This window comes from Arachis stenosperma, chromosome 8, assembly GCF_014773155.1.
Source record: "Arachis stenosperma cultivar V10309 chromosome 8, arast.V10309.gnm1.PFL2, whole genome shotgun sequence".
In the NCBI taxonomy this organism is placed as follows: Eukaryota; Viridiplantae; Streptophyta; class Magnoliopsida; order Fabales; family Fabaceae; genus Arachis; species Arachis stenosperma.
Genome location: NC_080384.1, coordinates 45344629 through 45364178, shown reverse-complemented (window position 1 = coordinate 45364178; position 19550 = coordinate 45344629). Strand labels below are relative to the sequence as shown.

At 32.7% G+C, this 19550-nt stretch overlaps 1 protein-coding gene across 12 annotated transcripts; it reads right to left on the bottom strand.

Moving 5' to 3' along the window:
- Positions 1-315: 315 nt before the first annotated feature.
- Positions 316-12946, bottom strand: LOC130943992 (uncharacterized). 12 transcript variants are annotated; one of them, XR_009071940.1, is made up of 8 exons: positions 11687-12946; positions 11426-11527; positions 10316-10394; positions 8031-8598; positions 7897-7940; positions 7692-7777; positions 4310-4367; positions 316-633 (listed from the first exon to the last, which is right to left on the bottom strand). XR_009071940.1 is itself a non-coding variant. In XM_057872105.1 (3 exons), exons 1-2 carry the CDS (start codon positions 12792-12794, stop codon positions 11445-11447), a joined length of 1191 nt encoding a protein of 396 aa, XP_057728088.1. In that variant the 5' UTR covers positions 12795-12946; the 3' UTR covers positions 8648-10394; positions 11426-11444. The 12 variants fall into 12 exon arrangements, 1 of the variants encoding a protein (XP_057728088.1); XR_009071942.1 differs by lacking the exon at positions 316-633 and adding an exon at positions 7390-7483 and having other exon boundaries at positions 3644-7261; positions 7692-7940; positions 11687-12059; positions 12302-12946; XR_009071939.1 differs by having other exon boundaries at positions 7692-7940.
- Between the last annotated feature and the right edge of the window lie 6604 nt (positions 12947-19550).

Below are 19550 nucleotides of genomic sequence, written 5' to 3'. Positions count from 1 at the left end.
CTTTTTTTTTTCTTTTTTTTTTCCTTATTTCTTTCTTTCTTTTAATTAAATGAATGTAAGTTCATCCTCTTCCAAGTAATTTTACAACATTATGTGTTTCTTCTTCTTCTTTGTTTGATTTTTTGGTTTTTATTCTTGTTAAGAGAGTAAAATAAGAAAAAACTTGAGAAAGTAAAGCAAAAAAGAAAAGATGAATAAAAGAAAAAAAGAAGAAAAAGATAGTGATGATGATGAAAAAAAAGGAAGCAGAAGATGAAGAGGAGGAAGAGGAAGAGTTTTAAGTTATACAGAACTTATCAGAAAAAAAATACACCCAAAATTCTTATAAATACACCCAAATATCTTTGTCTTACACCCAAATTTGCTGCAAATACAAAAAAAATTCCTCTAATACTACATTTTTTTTCTTCTGAATTGAACCACACCTCAACTACTTGATTTGACTCAAAATAATAAAGATTTTTTCGATTTTCCTACTTCAAATCCAGCTGAGGGATTTGTCTTCTCAGTCGGAGATATTTTCAATTTCCATTTTTCCTTTATGCCACATGTAATCAATTGATTCTTAATTTCGTTTTTCTTTTTATTTGTGCTCCGAACTCTTGTAGAAAAACCTGCAGCCTTCGCATAATCCTTGTAGAATTTTACAGCATGGTGTTAAAGGTCATCCCAACTTTGGATACAAACTACTCATCAACAATACAGATTTGTTGTAAAATACACCCAAAATACACCATATTAAAACAAGCATAAACTATAGAATGCAAATACAACTATAAAACCATTATAAAAAATAATAAAAATCAGATTCATGAATTATCAATAAATAGAAACTAAAACAATTCAACTAAAATAATAAGACAATTCACCCTCAATGAGATGAAAAGTCTTAAACTGTAAATACACCCAAACTTTTCTGAAATACACACAAATATTCTTGATTTACATCCCTGATATAAAATGCAGAAAATTCACCAGAACTAGTACATTAGATTCAATTCAAACAAGGAACAATGAACAACAAATTTCACAGATAAGGTTCACTCATTATTCAGCTACACAATCATAAACTACTAACTGAATTCAAATTCAGATTCAATTATTAATTGGAATTAAACCACACCTCAAGAACTTCACTGAATTCAAATTCAAAATCCACTTCGCTCTGGTTCAACTGATAATCTAAAGTTGAATCATCTATTATCTTTAAAACGATTTCAGAACTTAATTTCAGAAACAATGAAAAACGAAAAAACGAAGAAAAAGAACAGAGAAAAAAACTTACGTAAACAGTGAAAAAAAGAAAGAAAAAAACACACGAAAGAGATCAAAGAGAGAAGATAAGAAAACGCAGAAAGAATTCAAAAAAGGAAACGAAATTCTTTTGAAAAAGGAAGTTATAGATTCGCGCGTTGATTGATTGGAAAATCTGTTAAGGAGGTGCGTAAAACATACGTGCCTTAAGAGGCGCGTTTTAGGGATTATGAATTTTCAGGACTTGCATAACTTGTATAGTAAAAAAGCTTGTATATAGATAGGGTTGAATACTAAATATACTATGGATCCGTTTGGAAAACACCAAAAAGCTATTTTTTTAACTTTTGACTTATAAAAAGTTATATTAATAGTGTTTGGTATAATTTTTTAGATAAACTTTTAATTTTTTAAAAAATTATTTAAGAGCTTTGAAAAAGTTAAAAAATGAGATTTTTTCTATTTTCAAAAGCTATTTTATCACTCTTATTTAATACACAACTTTAAAACAGAAACTTTTATAATAACTTTTCAAACACAAAATAACTTATTTAAAAGTTGTTATTAATAAAAAATTTTATATTTTAAACTTTTTTTTAAAAAAATTTTATTTAAAAAATTTAGCCAAACTGACCCTATATCTATTCTTTTATTATAATTAATTAACAAGGTAAAAAATGAGCTTTGTAGACTTAATACAAAAATCTTTTTCATCGATATAAGGCCTATTAAAGACTTTTTGGCCCAACAAGAAAAAGAACAAATAAAAATCACACGTCCAATGGGAACTCAAACTCACAATTGCCTGATTAGAACTCAGACACCTTATACATTAGCCCATGAGCCCATGAGCCCATGAGCGCTTTTTGACGCTTGCTTTCATGAAATACTAGAGCATAGAGTGCGTGAACAAAATAATCGCATACAATTATTCTCTATGCAAAGCTAATTGATGAATATAAATAATGTAGCTTTAAACAAAAAAATTGTATTTCATGGCGTAACAATTACTGAATTATATTGTGCAAAAATTACATTCACAATTAAAACATAAAAAACATAGAATTATAAAACATTATTAAAAATCTCTCTAAAGATAACAAAGTATAATATTACACCCTAAATAGTCTTATCTTGAATTTAATTCTAGACAAAGTAAATATAACAACAAAATTAAATTTTTGTACAACTCTTGTGAAAGATAATTAGCTTAATTATTAATAATGTTATTGAAAATAATTTAAAGATGAAATGTTTGTTTGATTAATGTAAATATTAAAAAGTTTTGTATAATAAGAATATGAAGACACAAACTATTAGATATAATACACATGAAAACTCCGTATACAGAGGAAATAAGTTAATCTTCAAGTTCAATAAGAAGAAACACTAGTAATATTTGTGAAGTCATAGATTCCACAAATGAAGAAACCTATGCGAAGGTAAAAAGAACCCTGCTACATGATAATATGATAATTGCTCAATTGAATAAATTATTATGCAGAAAATTAGAAAATCATATACCGCATTAAGTAATACTTGAAAGGAAACAAATAATAAATTATCAACAAATATTATAGAATGTCTAATATAACACAATTTTGTATTCAAAAAATAACCTACATTATATATTATATACCAGTAAACAATTTTACAGAATCACTACATAGTTTATCTTAAAATTTTCTGTATGAAAATATAGTTTGCACAAATCGAAAAAAAATGCTTCCATTTGAATGATTCCTTGCAAAGCATAATAGGAGAGTTCCATTCATTCATTCAAATCAGAGAGATATAACAATCAAAAATTAACTAATATATTCATTCAGAACTAAGAAGCACAAAAAGAAAACCAACTGTGCAAGTTATGAGTCAATTCACATAAGAAGATAGCAAAACTGCCAATAGAAATGGTAGCTACACTTTATTGTTACTTTTCATACCTTGTAAAATTAAAAAAAATGAACATACTTACAAATTCAAACAGAGACTAATAATTTGAATAAGAGAAAATTATTATTTTCTTAAATGACAAATACAAAAAGAACTTGTGAAAAAAAAAAGAGCACGCTTCAGATTTGTAACACTAACTTGTTGCACTTACTTATAACACTAAGTACTATTAGCCTGTATGTAGGTAGAGAGATTGAAAATTAACAAATTAAGTAAATAAAAGGATTGTATATAAATATATCTAAAGAAGAAAATACGACAATTGTTTTGGAGTCTGAATGATGATGCACAAAAAGTAGCAAAGCATAAATGATTGATGATAAAAATTTGTAAAGATGAGAAATGAAACTACTTGTGCTAACACACACACACACACACATATATATATATATATATATATATATATATATATATATATATATATATATTTCTCTACTACTCAGCTGCTCCTTATACCTTTACATTAATTCTTCATAAAAATCAATTTTGCATCATATTTAAACAGGCATGCAATATTATTCTCTGATCTACCTAGCTAGCTATACTACACATCGTGCTATTAGTTGAAGTAGGAGATAATTAAGAAATAGAAAAAATTATCTTTACACATGTTTAATTTAGTAGATGATTATTCTAATTAACTAAGAACCGAACTTGTGAAGGGAAGCAAAGAAAAGCAGTATATTATTATTACAGGTGACAAAAATGTACGAAAAGTCAAGTAAAGAGAGCGAAATCTGAAGAATGAACAATTCAAATTAGCAAACGACTTCTTTGAATTCTAAAATACAAATACAGTGCCCAATGAAACTATTCAATCATTCATAAAACATAAAAATAAATGAAAATAAATTAAAGCAATTGTGATGATTCTTAAGTACGACTACTTAAAATTCAACCAGAAATTACCAGTGAATCCCTATAAATGATTTTAAACTGAGCAATTCTCATACAAAATATTTTGAAACAAATAAATACTGTTAAATCACTCATATGGACAGCTTTTTGGAAATGGAGGTAGTAACTAATTATATAGTTGAAAAAAAAAAGAAAGCATAATGAAATAGGAATAAACTCTAAAGTTACGGTCAAATTTTCTTACGAGTGCTTGAAGCAATGTAGTTTTCTTAGCACCCAGAGGACCCGGCTAGAATGTCATCCTGAGATTTCACACCAGAAAAAAAGAAATGTATAGGTATTCAAATATTTTTGTTTCAAAAAAAGGCTTCATAAAGTAAATGTTAAATTGCCCTCATTGTATACATTAAATAGAACTGAATATAAATGAGAATCATTTTACCATGATGATTTTATTATTCCACTAACATCTTTAAGAATATGAATTTCTCTCCTATTGTAGTGTGCAAGGTGAAAAATACCAGAATACTCTATCGATCAAGTGAATTAATCAATCATAGCATTAGTTCCACTAATAGTACTATTCTCAAATTCAACTAAAAATCATATAGAATAATATAGTGAAATTATAAATACCAGAAAATAATAATATTCAGATTCATTATTCAGCAATAGCTAGTGTGGGAACATTCAAGGTACCAAGTTAGAAACACTCTAACCATTGGCAAAGTGGTAGCCCCTCCCCAGTCACAACCTCAAATGATACCACCACTCCCTTCATCTGATTGAAGTAGTGCTTGTACCTTCTATCCAACTACTTATCAAATCATCGATAGATAATTAATTAAGAAGCTAAGCCAGCATTATATTGGTGATACTTATGGTAGAGATATCACCAACTCATCAACTAATTTTTGCAGATAATTATATGAATTTTCAAAAAAATTTCACTCTCATATTCTTACTGCTACTTTTGCTAACACAGATGATGAAACAAACGTAAAGGATGGGAGCAAGAAATTAAATATTATTTCATAAGCGCTGGATTTGAACCCAAGCTAGCTTAGAAAATCACTCTTTACTTGAAAAGCAAAAGAAATTATTAAAACATGATTAACTAAAAGTGCTCTTAATTTGAAATCCCATAATATCAAGTTTTCCTCTCATAAAAAAAGCAGTTTCAAAACTAAATCAAACCAGAAAATTAAAAAATAAAGTTCAACGTAGATTTAATTAACTATCACCAATGACAGAAAGAAGTGATTGATAAATAAAAAGGCTTTTGCGATGATTAATTAAGTCAATATGAAAATAGAATGGAGAGTAATTAATTGAATAGACCAAAGGTTTCTATGGGCAGTAACTAAGTGTGAACTTCATCGTTCTAGATACATTGGACGCTGGACATGATTTCAACATATGACATTTTAATAAATAAATTTGTTTGAATATTTTCATAAATCAATTAAACATGAGCATGTCTATTCAGATCCAACAACAGTTTTGCATACTTAGCTACTTGATTAAAATGAAAATAATTTTTTAAAAAAATAAAAAAGGAACAACAACAACAACAACAACAACAAAATCTTGTCCCACTAAATGGGGTCAGCTACATGAATTAAACGATGTCATTGTGCTCTGTCATGTATCATATCTACAGAGAGACCGTTTACATGTAGATCTCGTTTGACCACCTCATGGATGGTCTTCTTAGGTCTTCCTCTATCTTTCGCCATTTGTCCATCTTCCATCTCATCCACCCTCCTGACTGGATGTTCTATCGGTCTTCTTCTCACATGTCCAAACTACCTGAGACGCGATTCAACCATCTTTTCCACAATGGGTGCTACTCCAACTCTCTTCCTTATATCTTCATTCCTTATTTTATCCAATCGCGTATGACCACTCATCCATCTCAACATCTTTATCTCTGCCACACTTATCTTATGTTCGTGCTCCCTTTTAGCCGTTCAACACTCCGTACCATACAGCATAGCTGGTCTTATAACAGTACGATAGAATTTACCTTTAAGTTTTAAAGGCACTTTTTTGTCACATATAAAACCAGATGCACTCCGCCATTTTGACCAACTTGTTTGGATCCTATGATTTACATCATGTTCAATCTCTCCATTATCCTGTATGATGCACCCCAAATACTTAAAACTTTTAACTTTTCCTAGGATGTTTTCTCTAATCTTCACCTCTATATTGGGGTTTTTCCTTCTCAGACTGAACTTACATTTCATATATTCCATCTTGCTACGGCTTATGCGCATACCATACACTTCTAAAGTTTCTCTCCATGACTCCAACTTCTTATTTAGGTCTTCCCTTGACTCTCCCATAAGGACGATATCATCGGCAAAAAGCATGCACCATGGCATAGGCTCTTGGATGTGCTCTGTGAGTACTTCCAAGACTAATGTGAAAAGGTATGGACTTAAGGATGATCCCTGGTGTAATCCTATACCAATAGGGAATTCCACCGTCACACCACATTGAGTCTTCACACTAGTTGTGGCCCCATCATACATGTCTTTAATTACCCGAATATATGCGATCCTTACTCTCCTCTTTTCTAAAACCTTACATAAGACCTCCCTTGGTACCCTATCATACGCTTTTTCCAAATCAATAAACACTATATGTAGATCCATTTTATTACTACGATACCTCTCCATCATCCTTCTTAATAGGTATATCGCTTCAGTGGTAGATCTTCCTGCATAAATCCAAATTGGTTCTCTGTTACTAGTGTTTCTTTTCTCAACCTCCGTTCTATCACCCTTTCCATAACTTCATAGTATGATTCATAAGCTTAATCCCTCTATAATTTTCGCAATTTTGTATATCCCCTTATTCTTGTAGATAGGTATCAAGGTACTCTTTCTCCACTCTTCAAGCATCTTCTTTGACCTTAAAATCTCATTAAAAAGTTTGGTTAACCAGTTGATGTCTTTTTCTCCAAGACCATTCCAAACCTCAATCGGGATATTATTAGGTCCTACTGCCCTGCCATTTTTCATTTGCTTTAGAGCATCTTTTACCTCGAAGTCTCGAATCCTTCGATAGTAGTCAAAGTTTTGATCTTCTTCCCTTGTGCATAATCGACCAAGGCTCAGAAGAGTCTTCTGTCCCTCATTAAATAACTCGTAGAAGTAGCTCTTTCACCTTTCATTAATCTTCTCCTCTTGAGCCAACAAACAATTGAGCAAAAAAAAAAAAACTTCAATTGCAACCACATCTAAGCAAAAAATGAAAAGAGCAGCTTGAATGCCAAAAATTAAATATTACTACTTTGATAACAAAAAGGAGAACCTTGAATTGCAACCTCATCTCTTCATTTCCAAGTTCTTGATCATGTTGATGCTTTGAAATCAGCATGTCATTGGATTCATGTTGCTCCCACACCCTCCACCCCAAACCAATTCTTTCAAAAAAAATGTATGACTCGGATAAAAAAATTTGAAACTTTAAATGAAGCTGAAAGATAAACCGCAATCAAAGATTCTAATGTGGTATTCATTTTCTATGTTGAAAAATTCATGCTCCATTACTTAAAAATCTCATTTAATTTTTTTGAATGCAAAATTGAAGATAAGAGGGAATTAGATTAAAACCTTTTGTCGAAGAGCAATTAGAATCCTGGCAATAATAATGTGGTTCTGGGTTTTCTGCATCAACGGCTCCACACCAGATAAAGACGCTAATAACAACAACAACATTACAAATATATACATCAAATCAAATAGTAAGGAACATACACAACTCTTCATCGCAAACCATCATCAATCTGTCATTGAAAAAAGAAAAAGAAGAAATCACCCGAGGTAGGAGCGTGCCTCTTGAGAGTGATCTGGTGCTGCTGCCTGCTATGAAGACACAGTTTAAATAAAAAAAGATAATATTAAAAAATAAAAAAAAGCTATGTGCAGGGCAAGAATATTAAAATCTTATACCTTTATTTTCTCAGAGGGCTTGTTGGACAATTTGTTGCAAAATGCCCAGAAAATCCCATAGTTGTAGCAGCTTCCGCCGCCACAAACGCTGCCGTACCTACCTTGGCATCTGCCTCCTCCCTGGTTGCAATCCTTGATCCAGCCCACCATGGCTGTACATGCACGACCGTCATCACATCCCCCACCTTATCCACCATCACCATGTCAACTATTACCACGAACTCCAGTTTGACCACTGAGTCCACCGCTGCCTTAGACTCCTCGACTACCATAGTTGCCGCCGCAACCTCTTCGACTGCCGTAACCCTACCACCACTGCTGTTGTCCCTTTCACCGTGACAGGAAATAAATAGATCTAACCGCTCCGTTCTTGTCGCCGCCGCTGCTGTGCTCTCCTCTTGCCTAGTCTCGCTGCATGTGCTTTCTGTGGCAACCGCTCAGTTCTTTCCATCGATCTACCTTCTTTCACCGCTTCCTCCTCTGTATCTACCACCACCACATCGGTGACCACCATGATTTTGGCACGGCATCACCAAATGACAGAAAAGCTATCCGGTGATAAAAAGATCTGAAGAAGAAGAAGAAAAACAGAAGAGGAGGAACTGAAGAAGAAGAGAATGAGAGAAAAATAACGTAAACCCCTTTTCAATTTTGATTTTGAATTCAAAATTTAAAATTTCACGCTCAATCTTAGTGGAACTCAACTGTGAAAGGAGCCAATAAGTGTACGAATGAATTGAAACATGGCATGTAATAGATGACATAAGCCGCCAATGAGAATGTATGTGTGAATCATTGTATAGCATGTGGTGAATGATATAAATATCATGAACAGTACTTTCATAGCTAAAAGGATTGACACGGTAAATTCCACTAATTTAAAACAGTCTATTAGAAGAATAGTATTAGAAGAATAGTATTAGATTAGATTAGATAGTATTAGATTTATGAGAGTAATTGACATAAAATGTTTACACATAAATATAACACGTGTGATATTTACACTTATTATGTTAAGTGATTTAATAAAATATGTCTGATTATTTAGTGATTTTTATCTATTATTTTTATGTGAATATTCACTAATATTTAGCAATTTTATTCAATAATATAATTCGGATAGTAAAAATTTAGTTGCGCCCTAAACATTTAAGTGTACTAGCTAAAGATCTTTTAAATTATGAAAGTTAATAAAGTAATAAGATTAATCACTCTTAAATTAAAATAATAAAATGTATATATGATAAAAATTACAAATTTAGTGATTATTAATCACTTATCTTATCATTTTATTTTTTTTCCCTGCAAATTCAAGTATAATAACTTCTCATTTTACTAATTTTATCACCTTTTTTTTTTGGCTTTCTTTATTTTGGTCAAAGAGTCTTGATATTTTTATTGGACTCTTAAGGGGGAGGGTTTTACATGGCCCAGAGAATTTATTTTTTGCTTACAATCACATCTATTCTTTTGTATAATTATTCATTCAATTAATGTAAAAAATAAGGCAAGTTATCGAAATAAATTATTTGAAAAATAATATTACTATAATACAACATATGAATAATGAAAACGCAAATACAACTTTTATAATTCTATAGAAACGCGAAAGATATAGCGGATTAGGGATTGCACGGTAAACCGCTAAAAAATACAGCAGTTTATATTGAAAAGCGTGCAACCACTACATCCTACAGCGATTTCTGAAGAAGCTGAACAAAAAAGAAACCGCGGCACTCCTACAGAATTTCTTCGCATGTATCATTTCAATTCAATCTATATCTTTTATTTGATCATCATGTTATCCTATATACTATATAAAATATATTGTTATCATTATTCTATAATATCATCACTATTATATAATAAATTTATATTGTTTATTTTATTCCTTTTTTTATGCATTATTCACGTCCCAATTCAATATATTCTTAGTTTTGTGTTTCTTTCTTCTTTTTGATAATCATTTTATTATATATCATAAAAAGTATTTCAAGTATTATAGAAATTTTAATTATTAATCTCAACTATAATATATATAATATATAATTAAAATCAATAGTTAAAATTACTAAAACGTTTAAAACATCAGAGTACTCAAAATATTTTTTATGTAGTAATATAATATATCAATATATATACAAATTATTTTGTATGGTTTTAGACTTAGTTTCTCTTCAATGCATGATTTATTTTATCCGAAAGAATTTATAAAATTTAAGGAATATTTTTTTTAAGAGTATATAAAGAATAGCTTTTTGTTCGAATATTTTTTTTTTAATTACCTTGCCTTATTTGTTACATCACACCCCTAGAATGACAATGTCCCAGAATCGACCACAACTGCTTCATATAACACTTAATCTGCAGACCAAAAATAACCTCCTCTGTCAAATTCAAATTTTGCTGTGATCTCCGTTAACTATCATTCATTCATCTAGATTTAGAAATAACACAAACAATAAATCTCATGACATATATAATTAAATAAGCCAGAGAAACAAATCACCAAAAGACAAATGAGAAAGAGCATAATTTGTTGAATAAACTAAATGAATTCTAAGATAATTAGACAACATCAACATCTCCTTCCCCACAAGACCCTACCATATCTTAGCATTCACCCTTTAAGTGTCAACAGGCCCCTACTGTAACCTTGGCTTTGAAATAATGATTCAATAACTAATAGCAATTTAACCAAAAGAAATTCTAAAACTAAGGAAAAAAAAGCTCAAAGTTTTTACAAAGAAAAAGACTATCAAAGGCTTAAAAAGAGCAAAAGTGTCAACTGCGTTGGAAATTTGGAATTGCATATTTTTCTCTATCAATAAAGGCTTATATAAATTATAATCAACATGGTACCAATAATTTATGAAATTTAAAAATTATACAGAAACGAATTTGAATGTTTGTCGATCATATATCATTTTATAAATGCCACAATAAAATTAAGAAAAGATCAAGAGACATCAACAAAGGTAAAATCTATCTCAAATTCCAAACACCTTGAGTGAAAATTCTTAACTTAAAAAAAAAAAAGAAAAAATATAAAATTCAGAAAAGTAAAATATTAAAATATCAAAAAGAAAGAAGAGTGAAAGAAAGAGCAAGAGGAATAAGCCACAAGTTAAATAGATACATCACTTATTTCTCTTGACTCATATGCTCTTATTGATTCATCTATTCTCTTTGACTAAAACTTGATATTTTCTCAATTTTGTGAATGAAAAAGATTATAACCTAAAAAAAGTACAAAATGATATATGAACATTGAAATCCTACTAACATGTCTAACTTTATTTAATAGCGGAATAAACACATCAGTATTCAAAATCTGATCGCCAATGAAAAACAAGTAATCATAGCAGAGGGAACAACAATAAAACAAAGCATACATGAACAGGTTGAAGTTAGTCATTCTTGTTCGAATGCTGTTGTTGGGTTGCTTGGATTCGTCCCACCAGCTAGCTTGGGCTCTTTCCTTGGAGAGATGCAATCTGTAACGTAATTTTGTTCTCAAGTCTTAAGAATAACAAGTCTTTTAAAAAATAAAGAAAATTTATTCACCAAATCCCTAACAATGTTTTTGATGGATATAATTTAATGGTAACTCTTACAGAATAACAAGAAGCATGCTGACAAAAGCAACATTATACCTTGGGAATATGGATGTTTGCGAGGCATTCCCTTTCTGAGGGAGAAAAGAAAGGAGGTGTCGAGCACTTGAACAACGCGGTCATCTAAGAAATAAGGCCTCGTATCGAAGACTCGATTCACGAGTACACGCACAGATAAGAACCTTTGCTGCTGCTCCTCTTGTACCAACCCTAATTCAACTACTAAAATGCAAAAGGATGGAATGCCTTCTGCGAGACCAGAGATGGTAACACATACTTTGTTGTTGCCAAGGTCAACCAAGTTGAGATTGGAGGAAAAATCATCAAAGAAGGATGGTTGGATCGCCTCACACAACTCATCAAGGTCTTGATGGCGAAGAATGCAATAATCGTTATTATCCACCAGCAAAGCCTGTATGTCATATTTCACACCACGTATAAGACCCTTCACTTTCCATGTCAGCACCACACTGCCATCGCCTACATCCCCAAGGGACGGCACACGCAGGAAAAGAGCATAACCAGGATCAAAAGATGTGCGCTCCAGTTTAATCCATGCTTTAGGTTGGGGATCGTAGAGATATGCAATTCCTGGTGCGGACAGGCGATGCAAAAAGAATTTATCATTTAGCACAAAACAAAGAGGAAAATTACAATAATCAGAGTTGACTTCGGTTGGAGGATCGGGCGCGGAATGCCAGTTCGGGGGACGGGGATTGGGACATAAAACCCATAACCTCGTCTTTCTTCCTAACAGTGGTACCGCACCAAGCTCCAACAAGTAAACCTCATCTTTAATGTTTGCAAGGAAAAGGAAGTCTTCGGTCGGTAGCGGAGGGATTGCGCCCGTCTCTACTGCCTCAGATATGCCCAACGTGTTGCCACCGACATAGGAGATTTGGTAGATCTTGGTGCCAGACTCGGTTTGCTTACCGACTAAGAAAAGTTTCGAGTCGAAGATAAAGTGATCCGGCATGCTGGACTCTGGAAGATTCAAACAGAAATCAAACGGAGCCTGCTCAAGATGGGATTTCCAATCCCTATCCTCATTCTTCCCCAATTTTTCTAACTTCTCAACGCGGATGCCAAAGATGTAGTCGTCTGTCACCATCCACAGGCATTCTCCTGTTTCCGCCGACTCCATCATCAACAATATGAACACAGAGAAGAAAGGATTTATTTGTTTGTTATGTAGAAGGCTGGGAGATAGAAGGCAGACGTAGGCTAGGGTTTCGGTTATTGAAGATCGTATGCAAACCCCGCTTTTTCTCACCCAGCCAATCCTTTGGTCCGCGAAAAACAAAAATTCAAGATAAATCTTGTTCGAAATAAATTAAAAAATATATTTATTTTTCAAAACAAATAATTTTATCCATAAGTTTTAGAACACATTTTTTTGGACTTTGAAACAAGGCCGTCCACTGTAATAACGAACTTTAATAATTTTATAAAATTCGCTCACTTAAATGGCAAATTTTATGTTAATCAGCGGTAAATTTTTTTTCACATATAATATATATCCACATATATTGATTGTTCTTTATTCACATTTATATTCATCTTTTTTCTTCTACATTTTTTGTTATTATATTTTTTATAATATCTGAAATACCATTATTATTAATTCATTATAATGGTAAAATTACTTTTGATAAAGATGAATCCGTTATATTTATTTTTGTACAACCAACATTTGTATACTTGCCAATTGAAGTGTGAGAGTACAAAACATGAAGAGAGTGAAAAAAATCTATTCTACATATTCAATGGAAGTGAACGGCACTTTAATTTATAAAAGGTATTTATTTTTTTATTTTCTTATTTTTTGCTCGATATTTTGTTTATATTATTTTTATATGTAAACATGACTTTTAACAATCTTTCATTTGACCAAAGTATCGAATACGTGAAGAAGACATACAACTAATTAGGAGTTGGCATAATCATTTTCCAAACATCCATTTATTGGAATTATTTTTGCTTCTCTTTGATGTGTATAATGACATCGTCGAAAGTTGGTGTTGAGAATGCATCATCGGCAGTAATAAGAACAAACATCAAAAGGTTGGTTTAAACATGCCACTGAAAGAGAGTCAAGATGAGAGAAATCCTGATGATTATAATGATATGTGTTGGAAGTAGATCATGAAAGTCATGATGGTTCTGTGGTTGGAGACCCAAAACAAGATCATTACTAAGTTCATCTTGTGTCTGATGATGAAGATGTAGATGCCAAACCAATAGACATACCGGAGGAAGAAGATGAAGAGTTAAACAACTTCACAGTGTCACAAGTTGCGCTAACCCAGTCTACTATTTTCAGACCATACGATCATCTTGCTCACTATTCAACGTTGAACCTTAACGCAATGAATGTAGATTGGTCTTTTGGTTAAGGAGAGTCCGAGGATGATCCAACGCATGATCTTGAGATTGGACAACAATTCGACAACAAAGAAGCTGTGATGGCGGTAAAGATGTATAGCATCAGGCGAGCTATGGAGTATATAATAGTAAAAAGTGACCAGTTGAAGTATGATGTACATTACACTTAGAGAAATGGAACATACGCATTGCATATTGTCAAAAACAAGAGAAATGGGAGGTTAGGAGGAGATACGATAGTCCCCATTCTTGCATGCAAATAACATTAGGCCAGAACCATAGAAAGTCGGATTCGAAGGTGATAACTGAACACGTATTCTACTATTCTCTATAGTGAAGACAGATCCTACGATCAGCATAAGAGTTCTCTAAAGAGCAGTTGAGAATCACTTTAGTTACAAGACATCTTATAAAAAAAAGTTTCACTTGTAGAGCAGAGAGTGAAGGATTACCATGTTGTTCATAACACGCAGCGGAAGTAATAAAATAATCCTAAAAATCTATTTTATACTTAAACTTTATTCCAATAATAAACAATATATAGATCAGATCTAAATACCTGTGTGTACGCTAGTAAGAATCACTTTCCCCTTCGATGGTACGAAGGCGCTATGCGTATCCACACCGAGACCAACTTTTGCTGTCAACTCCTTGATTAATGGACATCTGATATAAATTGAGAAACCTCTTGCAACTCTTTGCATGTTATAAAATTCTTCTCCAAGAATTAGGCTCACATATATTTATGTGTGTAGAGGTAAAGGAATAAAAACCATTATTATTCTCTCACATTTTCTCTTCTTTTGGCATACATATAAATAGTATGAGATTTGTTACGAATTTTAAATTTAATTCTCAATTCAAATTTAAATCATATCTTGAAATTCTAAATCTGAATCATTCAAATTTATGAATCATATCATAACTCAATTTGAAACAGAATTAGTTAGAATCTCATCCAAATTTAGAAATAGAATAACTAATTATTCTCAAATCTTATTCAATATTCTCAATTATCATATTATTATTATATTCTTGGTGCTAGCAAAAAATATAATAATATTTCAATTTAAATTAATATAATTATTTATTTGATCAAATCAAAATAATAATTAAATAATTCTATAGCAAAGATTAGAACACTCGTTAGTGTGTGACCCCATAGGTTCAATATTAAGCGGGTAGTAAATTAGTCATACTAAATTTACTAATTAAGGTTGGCGTCTAGCAATACTCCTCAACGACCCGATAGTATGAAGTAATATATTTTTGGAAAATGCTCTTTGTACACTAAAATTAACCATTAGAATCAGCCACCAATGTATTTGTGTATAAATACATATGTGGTTTCATTCATTTTTAATGTGTATTTGTATTTCAACATGTATTTTATACTAGTGGCTGATTTTGGTGTACACGTAACATAACCCTATATTTTTACTAAGAACCTTAGAAAAATAAAGTATAATTCCTTCCATCTTTCCAACTCTTGGTTAACCCTTAGAGTATGGCTTAATTGTCAAACTCTAACTTGTTACAATTATTATAATAAAATGTGAAAGACTTAAGAAACTCATTTCTTCATTCATTCAATCCCCTTGACCAAGGTTTTAATTATTTCAGTCATTATAATCATAGAGCTCAAACTCTTTATTGAGAGTTGACGGATTTTTTATTGACTAATCATTAATTCTACAAGTATTTAAATCATACCCAATATCCATTCAACTAGCACCTTAGGGTATTAAGTATCCGGAATCAAAGTATAATAAATACATTATTAATTACTATGATAGTCGCAGGTCAAAGGAAACTCTATTACTATATTCATCTTGAGAATATCCTATTGACAAATATGCGGTAATTATAACCATTAGAAATTCACAGAGTGAGTCAGTTTAATGGTCATATCTCTATATGCACCATCTATATATATAATTTAATAAATGAGATCTATTAATCTTCATCCAATGAAGACCATTATATATATATTGATATTTTCGGATTATTAATGTCCTTTTTAATAATTCTATGACCAAGAACAATTTAGATTAAATTATAAAAGATTTATCTCTCAATATTATGATCACTATCATAATGATAAATCTCTAAATTTAATCAAAGACCTTCTTATATTAACATTTTAATATAATAACGATAACAAATTATTTGACACATGATTGATTGGATTGTGGTCATACTCCTTATTCCCAACAATCTCCCACTTGCACGAGAGACAATCATGATAGATTGGATCTTATGCATACTATTATCTCAGTAATCTCTCACTTGCACTAGAGCCAATCAATTATGTGTATAATTTTTAATGCACATTTGTGTTTTTTAAAACTCTTTTGACCTTAAACACCTTAACCTTTGAGCACATGTGCTTGACCTTTTGCAAGATACCCCTAGTGCATAATAAAGATCGCGTTTTCTCAAAATATGAAATCTCCCACTACAATAGTGTATAATCTTATTTTAAGGACAATCCTTATTAAACATGATTATAAAAAAATCTAAGTAACTATTAGATCTATTTTTATAGAATTGTATTATTATACAAATATGCTACTTTTTCAAAAAATTAGTTTTATGATCAAACCTTTTATACTTTCCAGAGAAAGTATATCATCTGTTGAGTGGTAAACAATTTTAATAAAAGTAATAATACTTCCACTTTTTCTTTGTAAATACAAAATTTCTCTTGACATTGTATAAATCAAACTTTTTTATTGTCTTGACTTTATCAAGTTCTATTTGTTCACCTTATCATGCTGGACTCTGGAAGATTCAAACAGAAATCAAACGGAGCCTGCTCAAGATGGGATTTCCAATCCCTATCCTCATTCTTCCCCAATTTTTCTAACTTCTCAATGCAGATGCCAAAGATGTAGTCGTTTGTCACCATCCACAGGCATGCTCCTGTTTCCGCCGACTCCATCATCAATCGAAAATTTTTGCCAAACTTTAAGAACAAAAAATATACTTTACCCTTAAAAATAAGACTGAAGACACTATCATCGACAGGCGATCAAGATTTTGAATACAAGATTAACCGGCAAATATCGAGTAAATCCGCAAAATGGTCCCTCAAATTGAGTCCGTGCACCAATGTTACTCCTCACTTTTGAAATGCTCTAATTGCACCCTCCAAATTGAGCTCCATGCGAAATCCTGGTCATTCCACCCAATTCCGACATGACTCAGCAGCCGGAGCGCTGAGCTGGCGGTTTAGGGTCCACGTAGGCATCACAATGACAGATCATACTTGGTCTTGAAGACGGTGTTTGCATCACAATGCCTGAAGTTGGGATACTTTCTCACTTTCTTCACAAGCTTACTAGCAACCCAGTTACGATTGGCTACTCTGTTCTTATCCTCCCTTGCACAGGTATGATCATCTCTGAAAGTCTTCACTTGCCAGCAAGTGTCGTCTCGGTCCTTGGAAGCAAAGATAACCGAACTGCAATCCTTCACCTTGCAAACTACCCTAAGCCTCTTCCTATCGTTCTTATTGAATCGAATACGCCTTCCCTCCTGGATGGTGTACTCCTTAACAGCCTCTTTAAAATCTCACTTCGTATTAAACTTCATTCCAACCTCTAAGTGAAGCTCCCCAAACCTAGCCCCCTCCCTAAAAACTGGAAACACCTCATCAGATTCAGTCTCATCTTCTAATTCGTCTTCAGAATTCGGTGGGGTTTTCATCTCCAATGAATGCCAAGAGTTGGCACCATCAGAATCAGTCCCAAGATCGTATGCATTATAATCATCATTCTTACCAGTTCCTACGAATCCAAGATCCACTTCAACATCAGAATCATCCTCCACAAAAGCATCGTCATCAACACAAATCTTCTCTTTCATCTTATTCTTCCTCTTACCCTTATCTTGTGAATCACTCTTATTACTTGTTTTCTTCTTACCCTTTACCTTACGTGAAGGAACAGGGTCCGCAGCACATGAATCAGATGAGCTGTCTTCCCTTACTGGTTTATAGGGCTCATCTTCTGAACTATCATCAGAATTAGAGGAGTCCTCATTAGAGGACATCAACATCACTGGCATCTTGCTACCCTGCCTCCTTTTCTAAGCATTTGTGCCTCCTATCCCAGTTGCAAACCTCAGGCAATACCTCCTATGAACTTTTGTCTGATTTGGTTTCAGGGTGTTCTTGTCCTTCTTTTTAAGTTTTGTTCAATCGGCACCTTAACAGATGCTTTAACCCCTTCCTCCATAGGTCGTCTCACATTACTAGTAGGATTCTTTTCATCATTTGGCCTAACACCATCGTGTGGGGCAGCTGCAACATTTTCTTTTGCTTGCGTCCCAAGGTCTCTTACTTGATCATTAACGTATACCATAACCTCCTTCCCTTGTATAAGTTCAGGTGACGAAACCTCATGTTCAATGTAGATATCAACAATACCCTCATTCTTTGCACCCATCTCACATATCTCTCTTAGGTCTGCATCACTATTCAACTTCCTCAATCCCTCCCCTATGTTCTTTCCAGGTACAAGCCACCAAACTTCCTTCATTCTGTCATAACCTAACTCCTTATAATAGTTTCTCAGGTAAAATACATCCAGCCTATCCACCTCAACATCACCAAGGCAGTTTCTGTTGTCCGGATAGTAACCAATATTTTCATCCACACCATTTTCGAAAGTTCCTCCATAATGAAACATAATGTCTAGTACTTCATCCATCTGCAAGAGAAGTAAACAAATAAATTAAACACATGCAACAATAACTTTTGACCATAACTAGACAACCGTATCATTAGAGGAAAGAGCCCTTGTTGGATACATAAAAAAAACAGAGCAACTCAAATCCCATGCTAACATCGTAACCACAAAAAATCTAACAACATAGAAATCTCAACAAAACACCAAACGAAGATGAAATCTCCTTCAATCAACACATCACGTGAAGAGCCATCAATGAAAACCCAAAAAAAAATTAAACTTCAACTACACACTGTATTTCTAACCTTGTTGTAGCTGACGATGATGATACCCTCTGCTTCAACAACTTCGTACGATTGACGTCCTTCCTTCTCCTGCCAACGAACTCATACAAGCACTAACTAGAACGTGCCCTAGTGTGATAGCATTCTCTGGACGAAAGGGAGAAGAAACGTTTGAAGAGAAGTAGGAGAAAGACTAACGAATGATCAACCCTCTCCCCAAGCAACCTTTCAATTCCCCTTCATCACAAAACGACATTGTTCTGATTCATCAACCCCCTCTAAGCAAAACGACGTCGTTCAGGTGGCCTACGTGGACCATAAACCGCCAGCTTAGCGCTCCGGTTGCTGAATCATGTCGGAATTGGGTGGGAGGACCAGAATTTCGCACGGAACTCAATTTGGAGGGTGCAATTAGAGCATTTCAAAAGTGAGGGTAACATTGGTGCACGGACCCAATCTGAGGGACCATTTTGGGAATTTACTCGGCAAATATCATTATCAAAAACGGTTCAGTTGTTCTTCAAAATCAATCTACAAAAT